Source organism: Schistocerca serialis, chromosome 2, assembly GCF_023864345.2.
Source record: "Schistocerca serialis cubense isolate TAMUIC-IGC-003099 chromosome 2, iqSchSeri2.2, whole genome shotgun sequence".
Taxonomy (NCBI): domain Eukaryota; kingdom Metazoa; phylum Arthropoda; class Insecta; order Orthoptera; family Acrididae; genus Schistocerca; species Schistocerca serialis.
In genome coordinates, this window is record NC_064639.1 from 456360337 (window position 1) to 456387712 (window position 27376).

A 27376-nucleotide genomic window follows, 5' to 3' on the forward strand; every position below is an offset into this window, starting at 1 on the left:
TGTCTCACACCACCTTGTGATGTGCAGTATTGAGTTCACTTTACAGGATCATTGTATCCTTGTGGCTTAATGAATGCATTCCCATGTATAAAATGAAACAGTGTTACTATTACTTGTGTATCTCAGCAAAATCGACAGGAATCGCACTGCTTTTACAATAATCAGAATGTATCATGTTCAGTTTTCGTGTTCGATGCCGTCAGATCTTGAAGACATTGCTCAAATTCTTCATTAAGGGAAACTAAAATATGTGAATAGCATTGAAAGTTTGTCAACAACAGCATCTTGCTGGAACAATAATTTTGGAAAATGAACTGGATTTCCTTCCTCCAGAAGACTCGCCCAACAGCTCATATTTGGTCTATGAAATGAGTAATCACGAGATCCTTATTCTGTAGTGAAATGTTCAAAGAAGCTTGTTAAATTTGCTGAGAATGAGATCACTTTTCGACAAGAGCTCTTGCTATCCAGAGACTCATGATTTATCTCCATAAAATTATTTAACTCATCTGACAGACAAGAAACAGATTTAATAATGTGCCATGACTAAGCCAGCAGACCTCACTGAAGTAAGGCAGGCTATCTTACTGGCTCTCAGTATCTTCAGGAAGTTCTTAAATTGCTAATGTTTTAGTCCATATTGCTTACATGACGCTTGTATGAACAACGTTCCTCATATTTTATATTAGTGCTTCTTGGAGACAGTCTCTGGTGAATTGTACAGTGAGTGCTCCTGATTCATTCAGCACAGGAAGTTTTTGCATTTTCTCCTCCAGCAGCATACCAAACCCTGATTTCTTCCCTCTCATCGCTGACACTTCATCTGTAATCACAGAAATTAAAAAATTCTACAGCTAATCCTATATTTTCAACACATTCTTCAATGTAGCTTAAAAAAGCACTTCCTGTTGTGTTATGTTCATCTGTATCACGTAGAGGGGCTCCACTCTCATATCAAGCTTCTTATTAATGCCTCTAATAAAAACGGCAAGTTGGGCTGTGCCCATGAAAGAAAAGGTTCTGTCCAGAACTAGAGCCCATGCTGCAAAACCTTTACAAATATTTTGCCAACTGGCTCTGGACAGCACCATCAAAAACAGTTCTGTTTGAGAAGGGCAAAAATGTTCATCTGCAGCTGCTGTAGGTTCTTCTATCAAATCACCAACCATGAAGGTGCACCAATTTTGGAATTCACTTAATACAGAAGACTCAGTTGACTTTCATTATCTTCAGATAGCTTCCTTTTAAGTTAATAACTTCCTTTGCATGATCAGGCCCATCGCAATTTCCACTTCCATATTCTTCTGCTTGGTAAGAGACAAAACATCACTGCAAGTTAAATTTCCTAAAAGAATTCAGTCTTCTGTGACGTACTGAACACTTTGCAGATCCATCTTTTTCAGAAAACAGATAGAATTCCTCCCTTTGGGGATTGAACTGCAAAGTTAAGTTTGGAGTTGCGTGACGATGAGTTAGTATGATTTAACCAGGCAAGATCACTGTTACAGCTGATTATGTTATGTTAAAAGTTACAGTCAGCTTGAATCCAGTGTTCACACAGAAAACCTAGTGTGCACACATCTCTCCTCCCTTCCCAACCCTACCTACTACTGTGATCTTGAATCTGTGCCTGAAAAGGCACAGTTATACTAACACTCAAAATCACTGAGTTGTTAAGCACTGACCTAGATTGTGTGACGTCTGTGCCTATCCCACTCCCATCACACACTTTGCTTCTCACCATTGATGCCACCTTCCTCTATACCAACATCCCCCACATACATGGTCTGTCTGTCTGTTGAATATTACTTCAACCAGTGCCTACCACATCACAAACCTATGACATCCTTCCTGGTCACTTTGATCAGTTTCATACTTCCCAACTACTACTTGACCTTTGAGGGGCAGATAAACAAATCAGGGGTACAGCCATGGGAACAAGGACATCTCCTTCTTACGCAAATCTTTCCATGGGTCACTTGGAGGGAACTTCCATGGGATTTACAAGCCTTCAGCCTATGGTTTATTTTAGATGCATTGATGACATCTTTGCCATATGGACTCAGGTGAGACTTGACCTGTTAAAATTATTGGAATCTATACATACATTCTCTCAATTAAATTTCACTTGCTCCTTTCATGAATCCTGTGCCACTTTCCGTGATGTTGACCTCATCCTCACTGAAGGTCACATAATTCGGTTCAATTAAAACTACTAATGAACAATACCTACATTTTGCTAGTTGTCATCCTTTCCATGTCAAATGTTCCTCCCATACAGCCTTGGCATTAGAGTCAGATTTGTTCTGATGCAGACTGTTTACAGCAATACACCACCATTCTCACCTCTGCCATCACCGGTCAGAATTACCCCACCAGCCTAGTTCAGAAACGGATTTCCTGGGTCATAAGATCCTATCCTGGCACTGCTGCTGATCCCTTAAAAAGGCCTTAAGAGTTCACTTCTGTCATTACTATCCTGGGCTTGCACATGTTAACCGGAGACTTTGGATAGGCTAAGAGTTCCTAAAATGATGCCCTTAAATGAGATGTATCCTGTCTGATATGTTGCCATCACACTAAGAATAGCTTTCAGTCACTTCCCCAGTCCCTACAATGTCACAGTGAAACCTTTGCTTCTTCAGCACCCATTTCCCTATGCTATGGCTCCTACCCCTGTAACCACCTCGCTGCAAGGCTTGCTTTACAGTTACCAACCCTGTAACTGGTGTAACAAATACTGTAAAAGGAAGAGCCACATTTTGTGTACTGGCTGTAATGTGAACACTGTTCAGCTTTCTACATTGGTGCGAGTACCACCAAGTTCAGTTCTGATGAATGAATTGGCATAAACAGAAAAGTGTACATTGGAAACAATGCCCTGTTGCAGATCATGCTCTACAACATGAGAGCAGTGACATTGGTGACTTTTTTCACATGTGCTATATGGATTCTTCCACAACACCCGTTTCTCAGAATTCTGTGGATGGGAACTGGCATTACATGTCCTTGGTTCCCGCTACCACTTGGTCTTAATTCTCATTAATTTCTTTGATCTCGACATTCTTTTCAGTAGGTATTTCTTTCTTCACTCCCTCATATTTTCTGAACTTTCTTATTTTCCCCACTCCCCACAATGCACTTAACATTCAGACATTAGTGCAGCTGTTATTCTGAAATTCCAATGCATGTAGGTGCTTTGGCTGAACCATTGTAGAGATATAGCCACAATATTCCATTGCTTGTTTTAGCTGTTGCAACAAGGGTTACAAGCATATAACACAGACATGTTAGTGTGGTGGTATTGTGGATGTCTTGTCATTATGGCAACATTTCTGTTTGAAATTAAGAATAGTAGCAGAGTGTTTGAAATTAAGAATAGTAGCAGAGTTAACGTGTTGATTCTGTATTTCTGGATTTCCAAAAGGCTTTTGACAATGTACCTCATAAGTGATTTGTAGTGAATTTGCATGCTTGTGGAGTATTGTCTGTTATATGACTGGATTCATGATTTCCTGTTGGAGAGGTCACAGTTCATAGTAATTGAGGAAAAGTCATCGAGTAGAACGTAAGTGATTTCTGACATTTCCCAAGGGGTCATTCTGTGTCAAGTGGCCTAAATTTAGACAAGCTCCCCATTCGATCATTTCCAATTTTGATGAAATTTTTACAGGATGTACATATAGACGATACATGAAGCACTGTCAAATTACAGCTTCATAAGTAGTATGGTGGGGCTACTAGCCACATTTTCATAAAGGCTCATATATTGACATTGCGACCGAAATGAATAAACAATCAACTTTGTTTTCCCATTGTTCAGGATGTAAGAGACCTGTTGTACTGAAAACTTTCTGATCCTGTTCAACTTTTTGGGTACAATAGTGTAGTTGTAGTACAAAAGGTCAAATTATGGTAAATTCATCATACTGTGCTATCCAAGTGGCCTGTAAATCTTGTTCTGCCAAATAAATTTACATTTATATTACATTAAAAAAATACATGTACCAGTCATACTCTTTATGGTTCCCAAGCCAAATATTTCAGTTCTTATTAATTCATTTGCTGAATTTTTTTACTAATATCAATTACAGTTGATTCTAACTAGCTATAATGTCAACTGGTTCTTGTTGCTGATGGAACTGGAATGACAGAAATAATGTGTTGGTTTGGAATCCAACAAGCATCCAGCCTAGCTGGCCAATAGAATGAATGTGCAGGTCCATTGGGGTGCATGAAACTGACTAAAACATCATTTTCTTCTTCTGAAACTTCGGACACGTTATCAATCCACCATTTTCCATCATATATACTGGTGGTGGTGGTGGTGGTGGTGGTGGTGGTGGTGTCCCATACTCCGAGGAGTATAGGGGACGATGCGGGAGACCCGCACCATTGTACTCTGACCGTAATGGGGATGAATGATGATGAAGACGACACAGCACCATTCAGTAATCTTGAGGCAGGCAAAATCCCTAACCCCGCCGGGAATTGAACCCAGCACCCCGTGCGCGGGAAGTGAGAATGCTACCGCAAGACCACGAGCAAAACAACGATAGTGGAGTGTAGTCGAATTAAATCGGGTGATGCTGAGCGAATTAGATTAGGAAATGACCCTTAAAGTAGTAAGTGAGTTTTGCTATTGGGGGAGCAAAATAACTGATGACGGTCGAAGTAGAGAGAATATAAAATGTAGACTGGCAATGGCAAGGAAAGCGTTTTTGAAGAAGAGAAATTTGTTAAAATCGGGTATAGATTTAAGTGTCAGGAAGTTGTTTCTGAAAGTATTTGTATGGAGTGTAGCCATGTATGGAAGTGAAACGTGGATGATAAATAGTTTAGACAAAAAGAGAATAGAAGCTTTAGAAATGTGGTGCTACAGAAGAATGCTGAAGATTTGATGAGTATATCACATAAATAATGAAGAGGTATTCAACAGAATTGGGGAGAAGAGGAGCTTGTGGCACAACTTGACTAGAAGAAGGGATCGGTTGGTAGGGCATATTATGAGACATCAAGGTATCACCAATTTAGTATTGGAGGGCAGTGCGGAGGGTAAAAATCATAGAGGGAGACCAAGAGATGAATACACTAAACAAATTCAGAAGGATGTAGGTTGCAGTAGGTACAGGGAAATGAAGCAGCTTGCACAGGATAGAGTAGTATGGAGAGCTGCATTAAACCAGTCTCTGGACTGAAAACAACAACAAACTATACAGGCAATGTATTGGTCCAATTGCAAGGCTGTAATATTTCTGAATGAAACTGTTGCTTGACTTTGGTCAACATTTGCCACAAAAAAAAAGTCATTGGATACTCTTCTAATACAAACTTGCTTTTCATTTAATGACACAAAATTGTGATTCTCCCTTGTTCCTGATACTGTGCAGCAATTTTTGAACATTGCTTCCTGCTCAGTTTTTAATGTTTCAATGTCTTCTTTTGAAACAAAAATGAATTGGGTTCCTCTGATATTCTTTGTACAGTATGTAAACAAATCATTCGTCAAAATCTGGTCCTCAGTTGGTCATTGAAGGCTTGCTCTTGCTGCCAGGGCTTTACAGTTCCTCCAATTCCATCACATGGAGATTTTCCATGGCTTGTAGCAAAAAAGTTCCAGTCAGCTGAGGTGCCAAAGTATTTCGATGGTGGCAGAGATTCAGAAAATTTTTGAAGTTTTTGTACTGCGCTGCTGACCTATCCAGCAGCAGCAATGTTATTCGCAGTTGCCTCTTGAGCTTCGCTTATTTTTTGTTTTGCGTATCCTTTCACATCCGTTTTTGATACTCACTGAAATTTTAGAGGGGAGGCCCCAGAAGCAGTTAGACTTCAATCGATTGATACTTCTGGATATGCTTCAATTCGACTGGTTTGAAGTTGACTGTGATTTTTCTGCTTTCTTTGCTAAAAATTGTTTTCTGCAAGTTGGTCAGATCATCTGGCCAGGTTTCACATTGCTCTTAGTCATGGCTTGCAATTGTTTTGCTGTTTCCAAACTGACAATCTGTGAACCCTTTTTAACAGAATGGTTCTTTGCACCAACAGGATTACAAGATCATATCTGTAGAAAGTCATATTTGTCTACAAGTATTGCTTTGTGCATTTTTCAGTAAGACATATCTCACTTCTGTGGTTTATTAATTTCTGTTGCTCTATTGAAAATTCTTTGATTGGAATGATGCCTTGTCGATGTGTGTGTGTTTTCAGATGACATTCAGAATTATCTGCAAGGGCAATGACACGTGGTACCTGGAACCTCGTTCACATCCATTACACTACAATTAAATTTATGCTTCCAATTGCTGTTTGTTTCAATATTAGATAAAGTAGAAGTGGTGTATAGTTCCAACTGAAAAATATTACACAATCCTACATAATGGGAACTTCTTTGAGAATACAACAGAAAAAAATTAAATAACCGGATAAGTATTTCTAAAGAGTCACCCCCTACCTTGAAATAATTATTTACCGAAAAAAGATGTTTGTCCAGTAATGACAACACACTTTACATCATTCAAAAAGGCACACACGTCATATGAACACTCTTCACTACACAAGTGTGCTTCAGACTGATTGTTGAAGCATGTTACCAAACTCCATTGTTGACACTAAATGGTCTGTCTCCAAAACAAAAACAGCATTTTCTGATTAGACAAGGTGAGCTCAGATAACTCAGTTATTATTTGAGCAACCTGGATGCCACCTGCAGAGCTTCATGACATGCTGACAGGTTGCAGACAACTAAAGTATCAGTTTCAGAAAGTTATTATTTCAGTAGATACAAGGCAATAAAGTATAGTCAAAATTTGGTACAACAAGATTTATGAGCCACTTTGATAGCACACTATGATGAACTTACCATAGTTTGACCTTTCGTGTTACAGCTAAGATATTGTACCCAAAAAGTTGAACAAGATCACAAAGTTTCAGCAAAACAGGTCTCTTAGATCCTGAGTAATGGTAAATCAAAGTTGATCATTCATTCATTTAAGTCACCGTGTCAAAAAACGAGCCTATATGAAAAGGTGGCTAGTGGCCCCACCATACTACTTATGAAGCTGTAATTTGGCAGTGCGTCAGGTAAGGTCTATATGGGCATCCTGTAAAAATTTCATCGAAATTGGAGATGGTAGAGTGGGTACCCTTAGGTCACTTAACTTGGAATGACCCCAACGTAGTGTTATAGGTCCTCTGCTGTTTCTTGTCTATATAAACGATTTAGGAAACGATCTGAGCAGCCTTCTCTTAGGTTGTTTGCAGATGATACTGTCATTTATTGTCTAGTAAAGTTATCAGAAGATCAAAACAAATTGCAAAATGATTTAGAAAAGATATCAAAAAGTGCAAAAATTTGCAATTGACTCTAAATAATGAAGTGTGGGGCCATCCATATGAGTGCTAGAAGGAATCCTTTAAACTTCGGTTACATGTTAAATCAGTCTAATCTAAAGGCTGTAAATACCTAGGAATTACCATTATTAAAAATTTAAATTGAAAAGAACACACAGAAAATGCTGTTGGAAGGCAAACCAAAGACTGTTTTGTTGGTAGAACACTTAGAAAATTTAACAGAACTACTAAATAGGCTGCCTACTCTATGCTTGTCCATTTTGTATTATCGCGGAATAGGGGAGAGATTGTAACAAAAGTGATACAGGATTTGGGATGGGCACCATTAAAACAAAGCTGTTTCTCGTTGCGACTGAATCTTCTCACAAAATATATTACCAACTTTCTCCTCCAAATGTGTGAATATTTTGTTGGCGCGTACATAGGGAGAAACGATCATCATAATAAAATTAGGAAAATCGGGTCTTGTGCTGTTAGAAAGTGGGATAATAGAGAATTATTGTGAAGGTGAACCCTCTGGCAGGCACTTAATTGTGATTAGCAGAGTATCCATGTAGATGTATGCTGGTTATGATATTCGCTTGGAAATAGCGGTCACACTGAGCAGTATGTTCAACAATTAGTAAAGGGTCTGGAACTTTCCCTCACCAACAACTGAAAACAGTTACTGTTCCGTTGTTATCAGTGTACATTTTGCCAATGTGCCATGAAGGCAAGAGAAATTAGGACTCATTTGGAGGTATGTAAGCAGTTATTTTTCCTTCACTCAATTTGCAAGTGGAACTGGAAAGGTAATGACTAATAGTGGTACAAGGTGCCCTTCACAAAATACTATACGGTGCCTGGTGGAGTATGTAAGTGTAGGTTGTTGAGGAGAATGAGTAAACAAGTGAAAATTTGCCTATTAAACCGTGTCTGGTAGTAATGACATTGATTACACTGGTCATCATTATTATTATTATTATTATTATTATTATTATTATTATTATTATTATTGTAAATTCCTTGTATTTATTGTGCACTCAGTTCTGTGGATAGTTAATATTTTAGTGTGACTTGCATTTGTGAGTAGAAAAGCAGATGCAAAAATTATAGCCTCATGTCATGTCTTACCTGTTGTTACCTGGAAGGTATGCAAAAGAAAAAAAGGAACTGAATATTCAAATGCAGCGTTATTATTATTATTATTATTATTAATTTCTTTGCAGTTACTGGAAAATTGTCCTGTGTCAAATTTGGAAGATGAGCCAAATCCGCATGTTTTAAGAGTTGGTTGGTCTGTTGAACAGTCATCTACTCAGCTTGGTAAGACTAGTCTCATTTTAGAAATAATTGCTGGTTGTTTTAAATAGTTTATATTTGGTCTATTAGATATTTCTTTCAAATTCGTATGATTTCTGAATAGTAATATTCCAATAAGCTTTCTGTTTTATGTAAAATAAATAGCATGTACACTTTGGTAAAATGGCTTTATTAAAACATTGAATATCCATCCAGACAGTATTTCATGATCTTGGAAGTCCATGTGTAAATGTTCATCTATTCCTTGAGTGAGTTACAGTCAAATATTAGGTTGGTTCCTTTGAATAGGACACAGCTAGTTTCCTTCCCAGTATTTGTTCTGTTCAACTTTGTTCTTGGTATTTAATGACCTCATTAGTGAAATGTTAAACAATAATCTATCTTCTTTCCTTCAGCATTTCAGTCTCCTCCCGCCATGATGATGATGAAGAAGAAAACTGTAGTGTATCTGAACTGCTTAGCAAGTACATAACAAAACTGAACCATGCAATCACCTCAGTAACCCTGCCTGCCTTGTCATAAATTAAATTGGTATAACATACATTTTCTATTTTGTTGCAGGACTCATTAGTGTAAATCAGCATCTTGTAATGTCCTCTAACATACTTCGCAAGGTTTACAATACAGGTTGGTCTATTGATAGTGACTTGGCCAAATATCTCACGAAATAAGCATCAAACAAAAAAACTGCAAAGAACGAAACTCATCTGGCTTCAAGGGGGAAACCAGATGGCACTATGGTTGGCCCGCTAGATGGCACTGCCATAGGTCAAATGGATATCAACTGTGTTTTCTTAAAAAAAAAATAGGAACCCCCATTTTTATTACATTTTCGTGTAGTATGTAAAGAAATATGAATGTTGTGTTGGACCACTTTTTCGCTTTGTGATAGATGGCGCTGTAATAGTCACAAACATATTGGTACATGGTATCACGTAACATTCTGCCAGTGCAGACAGTATTTGCTTTGTGATAAATTACCCATGTTAAAAGGACCGTTTAACAATTGCGGTAATTGGATGTTTGGCTATTGTGATGAAAATACCCAACAGGTGTGTGCTATGTATGCTGCTCAGTATCCTGGACCACATCATCCAAGTGTCTGGACCGTTCGCCGGATAGTTACGTTATTTAAGGAAACAGGAAGTGTTCAGCCACATGTGAAACGTCAACTAGGACCTGCAACAAATGATCATGCCCAAGTAGGTGTTTTAGCTGCTGTCATTGCTAATCCGCATATGAATAGCAGACAAATTGTGCGAGAATCGGGAATCTCAAAAAAAGTCAGTGTTGAGAATGTTAAATAAACATAGATTGCACCCGTACCATATTTCAGTGTACTAGGAATTGCATGGCGACAACTTTGAACGTTGTGTACAGCTCTACCAATGGGCACAAGAGAAATTACGGGACGATGACAGATTTTTTGCACGTGTTCTATTTACCTACAAAGCGTCATTCACCAACAGCGGTAAAGTAAATCGGCATAATATGCACTATTGGGCAACGGAAAATGTACGATGTCTGCGACAAGTGGGACATCAGCGACCTTGGCGGGTTAATGTATGGTGCGGCATTATGGGAGGAAGGATAATTAGCCCCCATTTTATCGATGGCAATCTAAATGGTGCAATGTATGCTGATTTCCTACGTAATGTTCTACCAATGTTACTACAAGATGTTTCACTGCATGACAGAATGGCGATGTACTTCCAACATGATGGATGTCCGGCAAGTGCGGTTGAAGTGGTATTGAATAGCATATTTCATGACAGGTGGATTGGTCGTCGAAGCACCATGCCATGGCCCGCATGTTCACCGGATCTGACGTCCCCGGATTTCTTTCTGTGGGGAAAGTTGAAGGATATTTGCTATCGTGATCCACCGACAACGCCTGACAATATTCGTCAGCGCATTGTGAATGCATGTGCGAACATTACGGAAGTCGAACTACTCTCTGTTGAGTAGAATGTCGTTACATGTATTGCGAAATGCATCGAGGTTTATGGACATCATTGTGAGCATTTATTGCATTATGTGGCATTTACAGGTAATCACGCTGTAACAGCATGCGTTCTCAGAAATGATAAGTTCACAAAGGTACATGTATCACATTGGAACAAGCAAAATAAAGTGTTCAAACATACCTATGGTCTGTATTTTAATTTTAAAAACCTACCTGTTACCAACTGTTTGTCTATAATTGTGAGCCATATGTTTGTGACTATTACAGCGCCATCTATCACAAAGCGAAGAAAGTGGCCCAACTAAAACATTCATATTTCTTTACATATTACATTATTTCTTTACATATTACATGAATATGTAATAAAGAATGGGGATTCCTATTTTTAAAAATGCATTTGATATCCGTTTGACCTATGGCAGCACCAGTGGGCCAACCATAGCGCCATCTGATTTCCCCCTTTAAGTTAGACAAGTTTCGTTCTTTGTAGTTTTTTCGTTTGACATTTATTTCAGGAGATATTTGGCCTGGTCACTATCAATGGACCACCCTATATACTGTGTAGTCCCTGTAGTGACCTTGCCATTGTAATGATTTTGTCCACTATTCCTATCCATACTTCGTTTCCATTTTATTTTTTCCAAAGTTAATAAATTGTTTTCTTCATGAAATGAAATGTTGACTAATTAAACATTAATTGTAGGATGATAATATCATTGTACGAAATATGTACAATGCTGTGAAATTTGCTAGTCCAGCTTCCACAATCTGATATGTCTGTTATATTTCAGTTTCTGATATTCACATTTGCTCTTCGACTGCTCTCACTTAAAGTGTGGATGCTCTTATATGACGATATGTATGCTACATGTCTCTCTTGATAGGACATCCACAGGTGTTGTATAGGTTATTCATGATTGACAACATCCACATGCACTCCTATTAAATTTAATTTTCCAATAGAAGGAGAGCACAACCAGGTTTTGAACAACAGTCTTGACTTCTGGTGCATAGAATAGTCACACCATGTTACACCACCCTCTTAGTTGATATGTATCTATATTCTGAGCACCTGAAGCTGGGCACTGTTGTCCTGTAATCTGATTGTGCTCTACTTCTATCAGAAAATAAAAAAAATTAAGACAACTGCAAGTTGATGTTATCAATGACGAATGTCCTGTATTACATTGTGATACACCATTTAATTAGCGCTCGCTCAAGTTGTGTGTTACTACCATCTGTCCAGAAACTCAACCAATAAAAAACACACACAGGGAGGGGGGGTTAGCTTTCACCCATTCTGTGTCATAAATTTTGCCACTGAAGAATGTCTGACCTAACCCAATAACATGACAATTTTTATGCATAACAGTTTGCCAGTCGCTTACTTTTTGACTTAATAGTATCGGTTCCTTACATGTGTGTATGATGCATGAAGCAATGGACCTCATGCAAGCAGTTGCATTTCCCCATACTTAAATAAACTCTGTAGCATTAATTTTTCTTCCTGTAAGAATCAAATTAAATGTCCAGGTAGTAAAGGGAAAGATGATTTCACACAAAAATGATTTTTGTTGTTGTAGTAATCAGTTTGAAGATACATTTTTGTTTAGGTTTCCATGCTAATTCATCTATTGCAAATTTGTTCATACCTGCATAAATATCTTATCTACTGTTCCTCACAAATGCTTAACACCTATATGAGGCTACACTCCCAAACATACTTTCAGAGAAGTCTTGACACATTTGTATTGAATGCTAACTTGTTTCTCTCTCTGATAAAACCTTTGCTTTTAATTGCCAGTTTATGTTTTAAATCTTTTTGTTTTTGCCAGTCACTCATCATTGGTGTTTTGTTCTTATAACCTCTTTTTCAAGACAAAATTCATTCTATTCGCTTGATATTCCAATTTCTCTTCTCGATATATTTTGAGTAAAGGGCAGAATAGGTCGTAAATATTGAAATCCAATATGCAGTAAAAGTGAGAGATCATAACCATACATGTTAGCTGTTGGAAAATGTTGTGCCGTTATGATATGGGCCTACAATGTTGGAATAATTTGCACTGAAGATGATCACACAGTGACTGAAATCTATCTGTAAAATATTTATGATTGATACTGCCGTTTATCTGAAATACATTGAGATGGTCGTGGTGCACATGGTTCCCAATGAAATTAGACATAAAGAACCTTACCTGTCTCGGAATTACAATGTCTGACAAACCCCAAGATTTTTTTAACTCTATAAACCCTTTTCCAAATTCATATGTAGTAACTTCAGTGTACAGACTGAATTATATGGGGGATAAATTACTGCCCTATCTCACCCCTTTCTGAATCACATCTCTTTTTCATGTCTTTCAATTGTACAACTGCAGTTTTGTTTCTGTAAAAGCTGTAGATACATTTTTGGTCCTGTTTTTATCCTTGGTAACATCATAATTCCAAAAAGTGTACTCTAGTCAACAAAAAAGGATTAGGTTCCTGTAATTTTTAGACCCCTCCCCATGTGTAAATAAATTTGCTGAATTTTCAATTATTCTTTCACTTCTGACAAAACTAATTGATTTTGATGTTCTGCACACTATTAGTATCTTTAATGGAAATGTCCTACAATCATAGTAGTTGCATTGCACTGAGCCTTTACATTTTGCAGGTTAGCTTCCCCTGACTTTGCCATTTATGGGAACACCTTACCGATCCGATCAAATATATCTTTTCTTCTTCTTCTTCTTCTTCTTCTTCTTCTTCTTCTTCTCTTTTTTTTTTTTTTTTTTTTTTTTTTTTTTACAGTCGCAATTTGGCAGAGTGGTTTCCTTCTACTGTACAATTTAAGAAGTTGTAAGCTTTTCAAGTTGAGAATGACAACTTTATGGGCCATTTAATTTTTAAAAATGGTTTGATAAGAATTGCAAACATTCTCTCTCCCTCTCTCCCTCTCTCCCTCTCTCCCTCTCTCCCTCTCTCCCTCTCTCCCTCCTCTCTCTCCTCTCTCTCCCTCCCTCCCTCCCCCCCCTCTCCCTCCCTCCCTCCCTCCCTCCCTCTGGGTGCTCTGTTATGTAGATAAACCCCACACACATGCAAACTATTGTTTGTTTAATAGTACAAAAAATACATATGTGAATACTGCGTCTGACAGAGAGAATAAATTCTCGAAACATGTTTTGCCCAGCATAAAAAAATATGTATTTAGTGCTGTGTTTAAACCAAAAACATTTGCGCATCGCAAAGTGAGTGAAGGTGTCAACTAGTGCTACAAATGGCCAAACAACGAAAAACACTAAATATGATTTGACAAAGGTGTGACTAGGATCACAACACAAATTGCAGATGCATGGTAGAGACAGTTTGGAAATGGTTGTGATTTGTCATGATACCTTTATTCTAATGAGCCTTGACCATGCAAAAGGGGGAATTGGGAAATAGGTTTATGAAATCCAGTTTTGGGAGCATCATATAAATGGGGTGCTAGTTACTCCTATCAGCCATGATGCCGAGTTGGCAGCAACAGGAGATAAGGCACCAATTGTTCCAACTTTTACCGCTCCAAATCAGTTGAGCAGAGCATCCTGTTGTCAAAAAACTTAAACCACGTAATACTTGTAAACACTGCTTGATATGCAGCGTCGTTCCAGCATAATTTTACATCAGTTTTTTTCTCCACAAACATTTTTTTATAAACTGTAAATCATGGAAAAATTATAAATGTGCTGATGCAACATCAGGTGCAAATCAATATTGTGGACATAGGAAACTTGACTGGAGCGAGCGGGAAAATGATAATTCCGGGAACATAAAAGCGGGTTCATACTGCATTATGTTATATTTTGTTAACAGCCAATAAGTATTCTGTTTCATTCTTCAGTGAGCTGCTTCAAAGACCAATCTCACTTTATAAGTGATGATGAGTTCAGTGCATTGTTGTTCCTAAATTGTTGGGTTTGCTGCTAGTAACCATAGCTCATGATATTAAGTGGCAAATAGCAGAAGTGAAATGCATAAATTACAGAATAAAAATTGTCCTAAAGTGTGAAATCCAACAGTTCGTGTTGCATGGTCTCAAGGACACTGTGAAATCTGTGTGGAGGTTCCATAACTGTTAGCGAATTTAAATACCGCAGTTACTATAGCTCCTTGTCTTGGGGCTTTTGTTCATGATTTTGTCTAATCTGCTTTCTTTAAAAATATTTGCAGTTGCAGGTGATCACACATTTTGAACAACTCTCATTCAAAAACTAAATGACTTGTCCTGGCATACTTTACAGGTTTATTAGCCAACATTTGCTTAGCCTATTTGTTCAAAAAAAGTTGCTGTCCTTGGCTCACACGGAATTGGTGATTTAGATTCTGTTACTTAGCTTCTATCACTATTTTATAAAACCCGTATGTAAGTACAAGTTGCATATATATCTCTATAATCAAATAGCCTTTGTGTGATGTATGAAGAGAGTGACAGTCACAATACACATTGCTATTCTTTGCTCATCATAAGAATAAACATGAAGAAGACAAACACGAGTGTGATGACTGGTCAGTATTTGTAGCTCTCGTACACTGGTGATGTTTCACTATTGAAAGTAGGTCCAACTTATGTATTAGATATCTTATTACTCTCTCATTTACAATGAAACTTTCAGACATTCTGATGTATTAACAGCCATCAACATTTTTCTTAATCACACTTTAAGTAAATAGTTTTAATTTCAAAAATCTTGTACATTCAGTCTCCGTAAACAGTACTTGTGTTCTGATTGTCTCCTTGTTAATATGTACTGTGAAAGTGGATGACACTGCTCTGTGTTTTGTTGCGGAACATGCAAGTGGAAAACTGTTCACGACGAGAAACAAGTTGTTCTTAATGTTTTTCACAAGCTTACAGAGAAAAATGAGCCCTCCTGTTTTCGAGAGACATTACATAATAAAAAGTAGGTCACATTAAAGTTACATGCATGGTGTAATCAGTAGTGTCATAGAATGATAAACAATTGTTTTTTGAGGTGGCAGTTTGAATATCTCTCTCTCTCTCTCTCTCTCTCTCTCTCTCTCTCTCTCTCTCTCTCTCTCGCGCACGCGCACGCACTGGAATTCTTTAAATATAAGTTAATTAACTCATACTTAACAATCATTTTTCAAGAAAAATTGGTGTCCTCTAATTTCTAGTCACATATTGCATGCAAAATTTTGTTTTCATTGCAAATATAAATTCTGAAGTATTGATGTCTTATAAAAGATTGCTGAAGTTGAGGAAACATTACATGATATAATTTTTTTGAGGAACATGAAAAATCAAAGACAGTGAAACCCCACTTTTACACTTTATAAGCGACTTCAAATTAGTGTAATATGCGGGCAAATGTAAAATGTGGGAAATAATGTTTTAAGCTGTAAAAGTTATATATAGGATACCCCTTGCATTTTTGCACTTTATGGACAGGCACATAATAGGCATCAAAATACTCTTGGCAGGGACTAGCTTATTATCAAATAAAGGTTTATTATTTAATAAAAACTGCTGATGAAATGGGAACTGATAATTGGGAAGCAGAAAAGTTTGACTCAGTTTCACACATCGTTACCAATGTCATGGAACACCTGCAGCTGCCATTCATTATTTAATTAATGAAACACTGCACCAGTTACATATTTTTTCGTGCTTAGCACAGTGTGGTTTAAGAATTTTTATCTCTATATAAAGTGCAAATATTTACATAAGTATTTTGTGCGGTGGTTGTATATGTGTAGTTCTGCGTGTCTTGAACTATAGTCGTCTTTTTGAGGTTATCCGTTACTGTGCTTCCTCGGTTGTGTAGAAGGTTGTGTAGAAAACCCCACACTCAAACTATCACTCACAATATTTTGTGATGTAACATCACAAAAAATACATGCGTAAATATTGCACTTACCGAGAATAAATCCTTGTAACACGTTTTGCTCAGCATGATAATTACGAAATTCATGCTGTGTTTAAACCAAAAACATTTGAGCAGTGCAGACTGAATAAAGATGTCCCCTAATGCTACAAGCAGACAAAAGACGAAACACACTAAATTGGTTCGACAGCGGTGTGACGATGATTACAACAATCGCAGAACTGTGCGTTTGTTGTAATAGACAATTTGGAAATGGTTGTGATTGGTCTTGCTATCTTTATTCGTATGAACCTAGTTACTTCTATCAGCCACCACACAGAATAGAGTTTGGCAGCAGCGGGAGATATGGCACAAATTGTTCAAACTTTAACATATTTACCATTTCAAATCCACTGAGTAGAGCACCCTGGTGTCAAAAAACTTAACCACCTAATGTTTGTAAACACTGTTTAACATACACATTATTCCAGTGTCATTTTATGTCAGTTTTTTTCCACGAACATTTTTTCATAAAGCGTGAATTGTGGGAAAATTATAAATTGGTTGGTGCAAAATCGGGTGTGAATTGGCATTGTACATGTAGGAAATTTGACGAGAGCAATAAGAAACATTGTAAATGGTGGGAAAATGCTAATTCCAGGAATGTAAAAGTGGGGTTCTACTGTACTCATTATTCTAAGGTGCACATTGTTTTGTAGGACAGATGTGGTCTCTCACAAACCAGAGTGATAAGTGTCATAGAAACATGGAAAACAATAATTTCCTTGGTGTCAAGCACAATGTGCAAATGCTACTTTTTAAATTTGTCACCATAACATGGCTGTCTGAACTCAATAGAACTGATCTAGAGCAAAGTTGAGAGATTTGTCGCAAGAAATAACAAGATATTTAAACTGCCAAATGTACCATAACTAATGCACGGTGGTGAAGTACAGAACAGCATGTCATAAAGAGGAGGAGGAGGAAATGTGGACTTTCTGATGGCTTGAAGTTCTGTTGCTGATCGTCTCATTATCAACTGAGCTGTACTGAAATGTACAGAGATTACCAGACGCTCTGCAATATGCCCGCATCTCGTGGTCGTGCGGTAGCGTTCTCGCTTCCCACGCCCGGGTTCCCGGGTTCGATTCCCGGCGGGGTCAGGGATTTTCTCTGCCTCGTGATGGCTGGGTGTTGTGTGCTGTCCTTAGGTTAGTTAGGTTTAAGTAGTTATAAGTTCTAGGGGACTGATGACCATAGATGTTAAGTCCCATAGTGCTCAGAGCCATTTGAACCATTTTTTTGCTCTGCAATACCTTCAGTTGCTTCAGTATTTAATTACATGGGAAATCAGCAGTGCACTTTTATGCCACACATAGCTCGTGCAGAACAATTACCCTTGTTAAAGTCAATAAATTTTCATCACTCTGTTTTTAATTACTGTACTATGTTAGCTAAGATCGAGGGCATGTTATGTTTTCTGTCAGGTCAACTAAAGAGCATATCGCCTGAGTTTTGCCTTATATAATTTCCTTCTTTTTAAAAATTGAATTATACTTAAACCCATATTGTTTCCTGCTCATCTCTTTTTATGTCTTTACTGCAGCTGGTCATATCCCTGTAGGTTAGTTGGATCACTTGCCTTGCCAGTGCTGTCAAAGTTAAATGCACCGGTAAAGCTGTTACTGTGTATCATCCCTGAGTTGATGTATGTGTAACACACGTAATAAAACATATCCTCATTATTGTACTTACTGTCCTCGAGCCAGGTTGGCTTCCACACCACGTAAAACAAAATACGATGAGGTTCCAGCAAATGCAGATTATTACACAGTATAATGTTTACACGAGGTTTATTCTTATGACGAATGAATCATACATTTACAGAGTTTTCCCTATAGTTATTGTATTGTAGATAGCAGAAAGTATACAAACTACGCATGTACAAACTTATCAGTTCTGTACACTGATTTCAGTCTATACTGTATTTACTCGAATCTAAGCCGCACCTGAAAAATGACTCTAAATCAAGAAAAAAAAAAATTCCCGAATCTAAGCCGCACCTGAAATTTGAGACTCGAAATTCAAGGGGAGAGAAAAATTATTGGCCGCATCTCCAAATCGAAACAAAGTTGGTCCATTGTAATATGAGACACAATTTAGGTCGAATGAATGATGATACAGCTACAGTAGTTTGGTTTGAGTCATAAGCTTAGCAGTAAAGCTTTAGCAGGTAGCCATTGCTATGCGTCAGGCGTTCTGTCCGTATTTATACGGGTACCCTTTCTTTTCCACGTGCTTCGTCTGGTTTGAATTGATTGCTTATTTTTCTTTGATCTGATAAGCGCAGTTTTCTTTGTTACAGGTGTTTACGTCACTCTAAGCTGAAAATGCATTACTGTACTGTGTCGTGCATTGTTTGTTGCATTCTGATAGTGTGTGTTTACGGCCTGTCGCCGCTCTACCGCCGCTTACAATTAAAGAAAAAAGAGAGAGAGGAATTGTCTCATTAGCGAAACAATGGCAAGAAACTGCTATTTATTGTTACTTACACTGCTGCTTTCTTTGATAATGATCAACAAGAACCAAATAATAGACTGCGTATGATAGATGATGTTCTGAACGAGAGTTTAGCGAAAAATTTTCTCCGTTTGAAAATCTTTGCAGGCGCCTCTTTAGTACATTACAGTCTACACAGAAATTAGTCATCTTAGATTTAAAAATCTAGTCAATTGCCGTACTTCATTTCTGACTGTATCACTATTAAACATAAGAATAATATGAATATAAACATGACATGATATGTATATTCTTCCGCGTTTGCTGTTGTCTCACTCTAGTTTCGTAGTTTATTAGGCAGACAGGATTTAAATGATATAGCAGCAAACATGAAACAATACATGGCAAAATGTTTATATTCGTATTATTCTTATGGTGACAAGAATACTGCATGTGATTTCACAGTTTATAAAAGTTCCTATTAGCAACCATCTCTTCTCACAGATAGGAAAAAATTCTGAACGTAGAGTTGGCCATATTGACAAACATCCCAAACCGTCTTACCAGTCGGATTTTCGTAGTACATTGAAATGCTGATACATTCGAAGATGAACAATACGGAATTTGTATTTACTTCGTTGGATAATGTGTGAAAATGCAGTGGTCGAAAGTCGGGGCGGAGAAAATAGCTCGTCTTCCCCCTTTTTTTTTTTATAATTTATTTACTGACGCAGAGGTTTTGGCGCCAGTATTTATCTTTGTGCCTACAAAGCATGCCTGTGTAGCGCTACATATATTCGACGGCAAAAGTAAGTTGTGGCAGCACCCACCAACTTTTTTTCAGAATTTCCGCTTGCTTTGCACTCGATTCTAAGCCGCAGGCGATTTTTTGGATTACAAAAACCGGAAAAAAAGTGCGGCTTAGATTCGAGTAAATATGGTAGCTCGTAGGTTATCTGAAACGAACTTCTATTTTGCTGTATTGTTTTTCCTTGGCATTCCATTGTTGATTTCATGGTACAAATCAGGGATGAGAGTAGATGCCACTACATAACATTTTCTTATTGACAGATAAATTTGTGGTGTAAGTATCTTACACTGTGATTAGTTACATCCAGTAGCAGTAATTGTAGCGTGTGTTTCATGAGACTTTGCTAAGAGCCTGTGGTAACACAGACAGTGGATTAGATGTGGCTGCATCAGTACTCGATGGGCTTCTGGTCGACAGTTCCCCCGATTGCTAGTAGCTAAAGGTGCTCCTGCTTGGAGGGTTCAGCCCTCTAACAACACAACAATTGTGTGCTAGTGCCTGAAGTGGTGTGTGAAATTGGCGGTGTGTACCACCAAGGTGACAGTCAACAGACTGCGTGACAATGCTTGTTTTGACTATTTAGATACAGACTTCAATGAATTAAGACTTCTGAAATGTTACTAATCTGTATGCTAAAATCTTTAGTTAAGAGTTGCTTCACTTTCAGAGACTACATCAATGTCTTCATTCAGCTTTTAAATCTAGCAGTGTGTGCTGTCACAGGTGCCTCATTTACCATCTGTTAATGATGATTAAGAAATGGTGTTTATAACTTGAAACTATTCTTATTTTTGTCACAGGTGAGGAACCATTGTCATATGGATATGGAGGCACAGGGAAAGCATCTACTGATTGTAAATTCAAGGACTATGGAAGACCTTTTGTTGTTGGGGATGTTGTAGGAGCTTACCTGGTGAGAAGTGTTAAATATATGGTGCATGACTTAGTAAAGATATTACTTTCTATTTCTAAATACTAAATATATTGAAATTTTGTTTGACAGGATTTGGACAGTGAACCAATAATCATGTCATTTACCCTGAATGGAGAATCTCAAGGAGTTGCATATGAGATTGCACGGTCAGAGTTGAAAGGCCAAGCACTTTTTCCACATGTTTTGACGAAAAATGTGAAGTTTGAATGTAATTTTGGACATAAAGACATGTGGTTTCCACCACTAAATGGTTATGTGCCTGTTGCTAAAATCCCTCTTCAAAAAAGAATAGCTGGTTCAAAACGTCCAGAGAGGAGAGAGGACTGTGAGGTAATGTTGGCCTTTTAGAAAACTGGTGTCACCAAAGAAACTTCTGATTTAGATTCTAGTGATACCTCCTATCTATAACTGCTAGAAAATAGTATATTATTTTTGTGCACATGTGGGGAAAATTGAGGTAAAATTGTTTATTAATATTAAGCAAATGTACTTGCAGAGCTTGCAAATTTATTTGGTTATTTGTTTAAAGGCAAATGCAATTTAAATAGATTGATTTTCTTAAATAAATTAATTTATTTTATTTTTTGAGTTATGCATAACAGTTTTTCAATGAAATTGCTAACGTGTGACATTTCTCTCTTCATTTGAAACTGTCAGTATTTGTTGCTTGAGAGTTTTTCCAGAGTACACAAGTTGCTTATAGTCTGTTGTCCTGAAAAGCAGACACAGAACTTTTTTCCTTCAGCTGGGTTATAAATAATTGTTTATAGCAGTTGGTGGCCCATGGCACTGTTCCAACATTTAGATTTTGTTGTTAAAAGCTATGTACAGCATATCGCACTCGAAAAATTAACTTCGAATTAAGGCACCTTTAGAAGTTGGTTATTATTGAAAGGTGACACTAAAAACTGGAATAAAGATGCAACTCCCATGAACATGTCAGATTTATGAAACCATTGGCTTGAGAGTAGTTTTTTATAGATAGAGAAGAAAGAAATGTGTGTTTTAAAAGTGGAAGTTAAATTACTTTGAACTATGTTTGTAGCACATTGGCCTCTTAATGACAGACTTCTCTGTAAGCGTTTGACAGTTTGTAAAGATATTGTAGTTTAATATAAGGGAATAGATTCAATTACTATCTGAAATGCTAGGATGTATACAATCATTCAAATGTGGTATGGACTAAGTCAATGAAGTGCACTCTACTCTGACAATGTGCTTTACCTGTACAATAAAACAATGAAAATTCCCAGTGGAATAGCAACAATATAGGAAAAGACAGATCGCAACTTACCTAAAGAAAACTGCAGACACACACAATTAAGACATACATAAAGCTTTCAGTCACAGTCTTCATCAGCAAAAGAGAAACAAACACCATTCATACACACAATCGTGCACACGTGACCAACTATAGCAGCTCGAGCCAGAATGCAACTATCAGGTCGTATGCAAGCAACAATCTGTAGAGGGCGGGTAAGGGAAAGGGATAGTAGTGTACGGGCGGGGGAGGAGACAAATGCTGTCGGGTGGAGTATGCAGGTACTAGAATGCCAACAGGTACAGCATCAGGAGGTTGTGGAGCTGGGTGGTGGGGAAAAAATGAGTGAAAACAGAGGATTGGGGAAAGAGGGACAGGTTCATCGGCAGTGTGTGGCAAACAGAGGGTGGGAGATCAAGAAAGGGGAGGAGATAAGATGGAGTGGAATCTGTTGGATGGAGGGTGTGGGGACAGGATGTTACCATTTGTTTGGGTGGGATAATTGCGGGAGCAGAGATTGTGTTAGCTTATAACTTCGATCTGGACAGTTCAGGAAAGCTGGTGGTGGAGGGGAGGATCCAGATGGCTTGGGTAGTGAAGGAGCTATTGAAATCAAGAACGGTATGTTCAGCTGCATGTTGTGCCACAGGGTGGTCTACTTTGCTCATGGTCACAGTTTGGCAGTGGCTGTTTGTCCTGGTGGACAGCTGATTGATAGTCATACCAATGTAAAAATCTGGTAAATGACATAGCTGCTTTCACATTTGGACTGGCCACTGATAGAGTGGGATAAACATGTGACAGGACTTGGCAAGTTTTGCATCTGGGTCTTCCACAAGGATACAATCTTTGTGGCAAGGGGTTGGGGCTGGGATTGGGAGTAGTATTGACTAGGATGTTGTGGAGGATGGTGGTCGACGGAACACCACTTCAGGAACGGTGGGAAGAAGCTCCGTTAGGGTGGCCCTCATTTTAGTGTGTGCTGATAATCAAAGCCCCTGGCAAAGGATGTGTTCCAGTACAGGGTGGTACTGGATGATGAAGGGGGCACTCCTTTGTGACTGGTTCTTGGGGTTGGTGGGAGGGTTGGGGGGTGTGGAGAGGGAAAAGGCAAGGGAAATTTGTTTGCGGACTAGTTATGGGGGGAAGTGCCTGTCTGTGAAGACCTTGGCGTGACCCTCAGCTTACTGAGCAAGGGGGTTCTTGTCACTGCAGATACGCCATCCCTGGGTGGGAAGGATAGTCTGGTGTGAAATATGATAGCTGTCGAAATGTAGGTATTGTTAGTGGTTGGTGGATTTAAGGGGAACCAGAACTATCCATCTCCTCTGTTGCAAGTAGAGGGAACATTTTTTCTAAAATCATTAAACATACTGCTTTGAAATTTGGATTACGTGTTCAGTGAATATTTCTCTACAAAGTTATAATGCCATGTTAAGAAATATTTATTGGTTTTTGTTTTACAATTTTTTTAAACAGATGCTTTTTTCTCTAAAATTTTGCACTTTTTCTTCTGTAACTCTTGAATTATACAATATTTTTTTACAGTTTGTTATAAAAATGAAGAAAAAGAAGTAAAAAATATTGTGTATAAATTTCATTGATATACTGTTAGCAGTTTTTGAGAAAATGTTCCTCACAGATGAGCATTTTGAAGTTACGGGGAATGGCTTCCAAAGTTTGTAACACATTCCTGCCCCATATGATGGATTATCAGCATCCTCTTCTTTTTCCAGTGTTAGTTTCCTTTTCACTGGTTTTTTCTTCCCTTTTGCTGCATGTTGTAAGCTTTTGTCTCTTCTTCCTGCACCTCTTAATCTTTCTTCATCAATTAAGCGCATCATGGAAATGGTGGTGTGTCCTGGTTGGAAACCTAAACGTTTCAGCACATCACATTTGATAATGTTTCCTTCATAGTATGTTGCCACTGCATCATACACTCCAAAATGCAATGTTTTTATCTGTACAAACTCTTTTGGGAATCCTAATCCAAATTAAATTATTTACACTTTCAGTTGGATTTTGTTTTCCCATGTAAACACTTTCCCAATAAACTTGATCGTGATAACTCTCTGAATATGGGCTTAATTACATCAATTACAGTATTTGGCAAACTGTTTTTATGGGCATATTCCTTTCCTGATTGGTAAATACACCATGAGTCATCACATGTAGGGCACATTGCAAACTTCTGCATTACATTTGTTACACTTCAATAACATTTTACACGCCAAACCAATGTGTGAAGTTATTTTCAATTCCAGTCCTCTTTCTTTGCAAACTTTGCATAATATGTTATGTTTCAAAATATTAGAGAGCAAGAAAATGTTAATTATTTCATTCACATCATTACTGTCACTTTCATAGTTTTCAAATTTTTCTTTACTGTCACAAAGTTTCGTGCTTTAAGAAGTTCTATCACATTCATTTGGAGCAGTCAGTGAAGCAGTCTGAGGAGCATCTCCCTTCGAAACAACAAAAGATTTCTTCTTCCACTCATTGTGCCTTTTCTTAAACACTTGATTGCTGAAATGGGGCATATTGGTATCCACAAATCAAATACGTAAAACAGGTATGAGCGATATTCATCAAATATGCAAAATTGAACAGCTAAACAACACAAAGCAAACTCCACAAGTCAACACACACGGTATAGCGTTTATGTTTACCGATATGAACAGCCACTTGTCACAGAGATAAAGCCATACAACTTTGCAAAACAAAACTGTCTAATTCTGCAAAGATAGCACGCTTCCAGGTAGCGAGCGGTGCCGTCAGAGGTGACACACCAAGTTGCTACAACCGTTTACGTGGCGCGTCAACTTTGCACCGATAAAAAACACACTGAGAATTCACTTAGAAGGGTAAAACTTGATTTGTTTCATTCAGAAAACTCCAAATAATTTTATAATGAAAAAACCAAAAAACATTGATGTCATTTTCATCGTTCCGGCTCCCCTTAATGTGGACAGTTGTGGATGAGGCCATCAGAGAGGAGGAGGTCAATGTGTAGGAAGGTGGCATGCTGGGTTGAGGAGGAACAGATGAAGTGGATGGGAGAGAAGGTGTTGAGGTTGTGAAGGAATGGAGATACGGTGTGTTCGCCCCGAGTCCAGATCATGGAGATGTTATAGAGCCAAAGCATTCCTGTAATACTGTCAACCTTACCACCAAAATCCTCATCTCCACAGAAGTTTGTCCTATCAAAGGACTCGCCCTTAGCTCAACTCTCGAATTTAACTGAACTCTCAAATTTAACCATGATGAACTTGTCTAAGATCTACTCTTCTTCTTCCATTCCCTGCAATGGGAAAATTTCTTTGCCACCAGTCACTCCAACCAAAACCAATATAATCCCAACATTGAACCCTGCCTCTTCCAGTTCATACCACCATCCAACTGTGATCCTGCCCCCCTCCCACCTAACCACCCACGGGTCACCTTCCAGGAATTCCTTGCGTCTCCCCAAGCTCCTCCCTCAGAACACCAACGTTTCAGTAAAAGATAGAATAGCCATACATAACCTCTTTGTGCTAATCACCTCATCTGCAAACAAAAGTTCCGTCACTGTTGTTATGAATCACAGTGAGTACGTGGCAGACCTCTGCCAATTATCTGACTCCTCTGCCTATAAACTGCCAGAGTGATCCCATTGCAGAAGGCCAACGCAACCTCCAGACCCTGCTTAAAGCCACAGGCTCTCCCGCTCTCTCAGGTCCTCTCCCCTGAATTCATTCCCTCCTCACCGCTATCTCACTCACACACACACACACACACACACACACACACACACACACACACCTTCTACATGCTACTCGAAATCCAAAAATCCTGGCTGCCCCATTGTGGCCGGTTATTATTCCCCACTGAAAGAATTTCGACCCTCATTGACAAACACCTCCAACCAATTGCCCATAATCTAGCCCCCTAGGTCAAAGACACCAACCACTTTCTTAATTGACTGTCCACCACCCCACCCCTTTACCTCAGGGATCCCTACTCGTCACTGTTGACTCCACCTCCCTATACACTAACATCTATCATGCCCATGGTCTTGCTGATGTTGGACACTTAACTTTTTCTACATGCTTCAGACTCCAAACCCACTACCATTCCTCATACACTTTACTAACTTTATCCTAACCCACAACTACTTTCCCCTTTGAAGGGAAGGCATACAAATCTGTAGGAGAGCCATGGGCACCCACATGGCGCTCCCTCCACGATGCCAACTATTTAATTGGCCATCTTTTCAGGTTCACTGAAATCATCTTTGTGCCCTGGACTCAGGGCCAAGACACACTATCTCCGTTCCTTCGCAGTCTCAAAACTTTCTCACTCATTAAGTTCACCTGGTCTTTCTCAACCCAGTGTGCCACCTTCCTAGACATTGACCACCTCCCCTCTGATGGCTCCATCCACACCTCTGTCCACATTGAACCCACCAACAGTACCAGCATTTAGACAGCTGTCATTCATTTGGCACTAAAATATCCCTCTCCTACAGCCTGGCCACCCAGGGATGATGTATCTGCAGTGACAAGAACACTCTAGCTGAGTATGCTGAAGGTCTCACCAGCATCTTCAGATAGACACGCTATCCCCCAGACATAGTCTGCAAACAGCTCTCCTGTAACATTTCCCCTCAAACACCCAATCCTCCACCCAACCCCAAGAACCAGCCACAAAGGATTGTCCCATTCATTAACCAGTACCATCTCAGATGGGAACAACTGAACCAAATCCTTCCGCAGGGATTTGATTATCCTGCCCAACACACTCCCCCCTCCTAAAGTGGTGTTCCATCAGCCATCCAGTCCCCACAACATCCTAGTACATTCCTATGCCAACCCCCATCCCAGTACCAACCCCTTGGCACAAGGAATGTATCCCTGTTGAAGACTCGGGTGCAAGACCTGCACAATCCATCCACCCAACACTTCCTATTCCAGCCCTGTCATAGGTTTATCCTACCCGATTAGTGGCTGGGCCACCTGTGAAGGCAGTCGTGCCATTTACCATCTCTGCTGCAATCTTTGCACAGCTTTTTATATTGATATGACTACCACCCAGCTGTCCAACAAGATGAACAGCCATTTCCAAACTGTGGCCAAAAGCAAAGTAGACACCCTTGGGGCACAACATGCAGCTGGACATACCAAGCTTAATTTAAATGGTGGTTGCTTCACTACCTGAGCCATCTGGATCCTCCCCTCCACCACTTGCTTTCCTGAACTGCCCAGATGAGCTCCTGTAATTATCCCGGCTTCAACCTATGGTAACATACTGTCCCTACACACTCCACCCAACAGTTTGCAACCCCTCCGTCTTATCTCTTCCCCATTTTCATCTCCCATCCTCTGTGTTTGCTGCCATTGCACCCATCTATCTTTTGCCGCTC

The 27376-nt window shown here is 38.8% G+C and overlaps 1 protein-coding gene across 1 annotated transcript in view; it reads left to right on the forward strand.

The window, feature by feature from the left end:
- The window catches only part of LOC126457350 (heterogeneous nuclear ribonucleoprotein U-like protein 1), a 132632-nt gene that overhangs the window by 51763 nt on the left and 53493 nt on the right, over positions 1–27376 (forward strand). The window contains exons 6-8 of the mRNA XM_050093577.1: positions 8559–8655; positions 20581–20693; positions 20784–21044. Of these exons, the coding sequence (XP_049949534.1) occupies positions 8559–8655; positions 20581–20693; positions 20784–21044 (471 nt within the window). The remainder of the gene's footprint in view (positions 1–8558; positions 8656–20580; positions 20694–20783; positions 21045–27376) is intronic.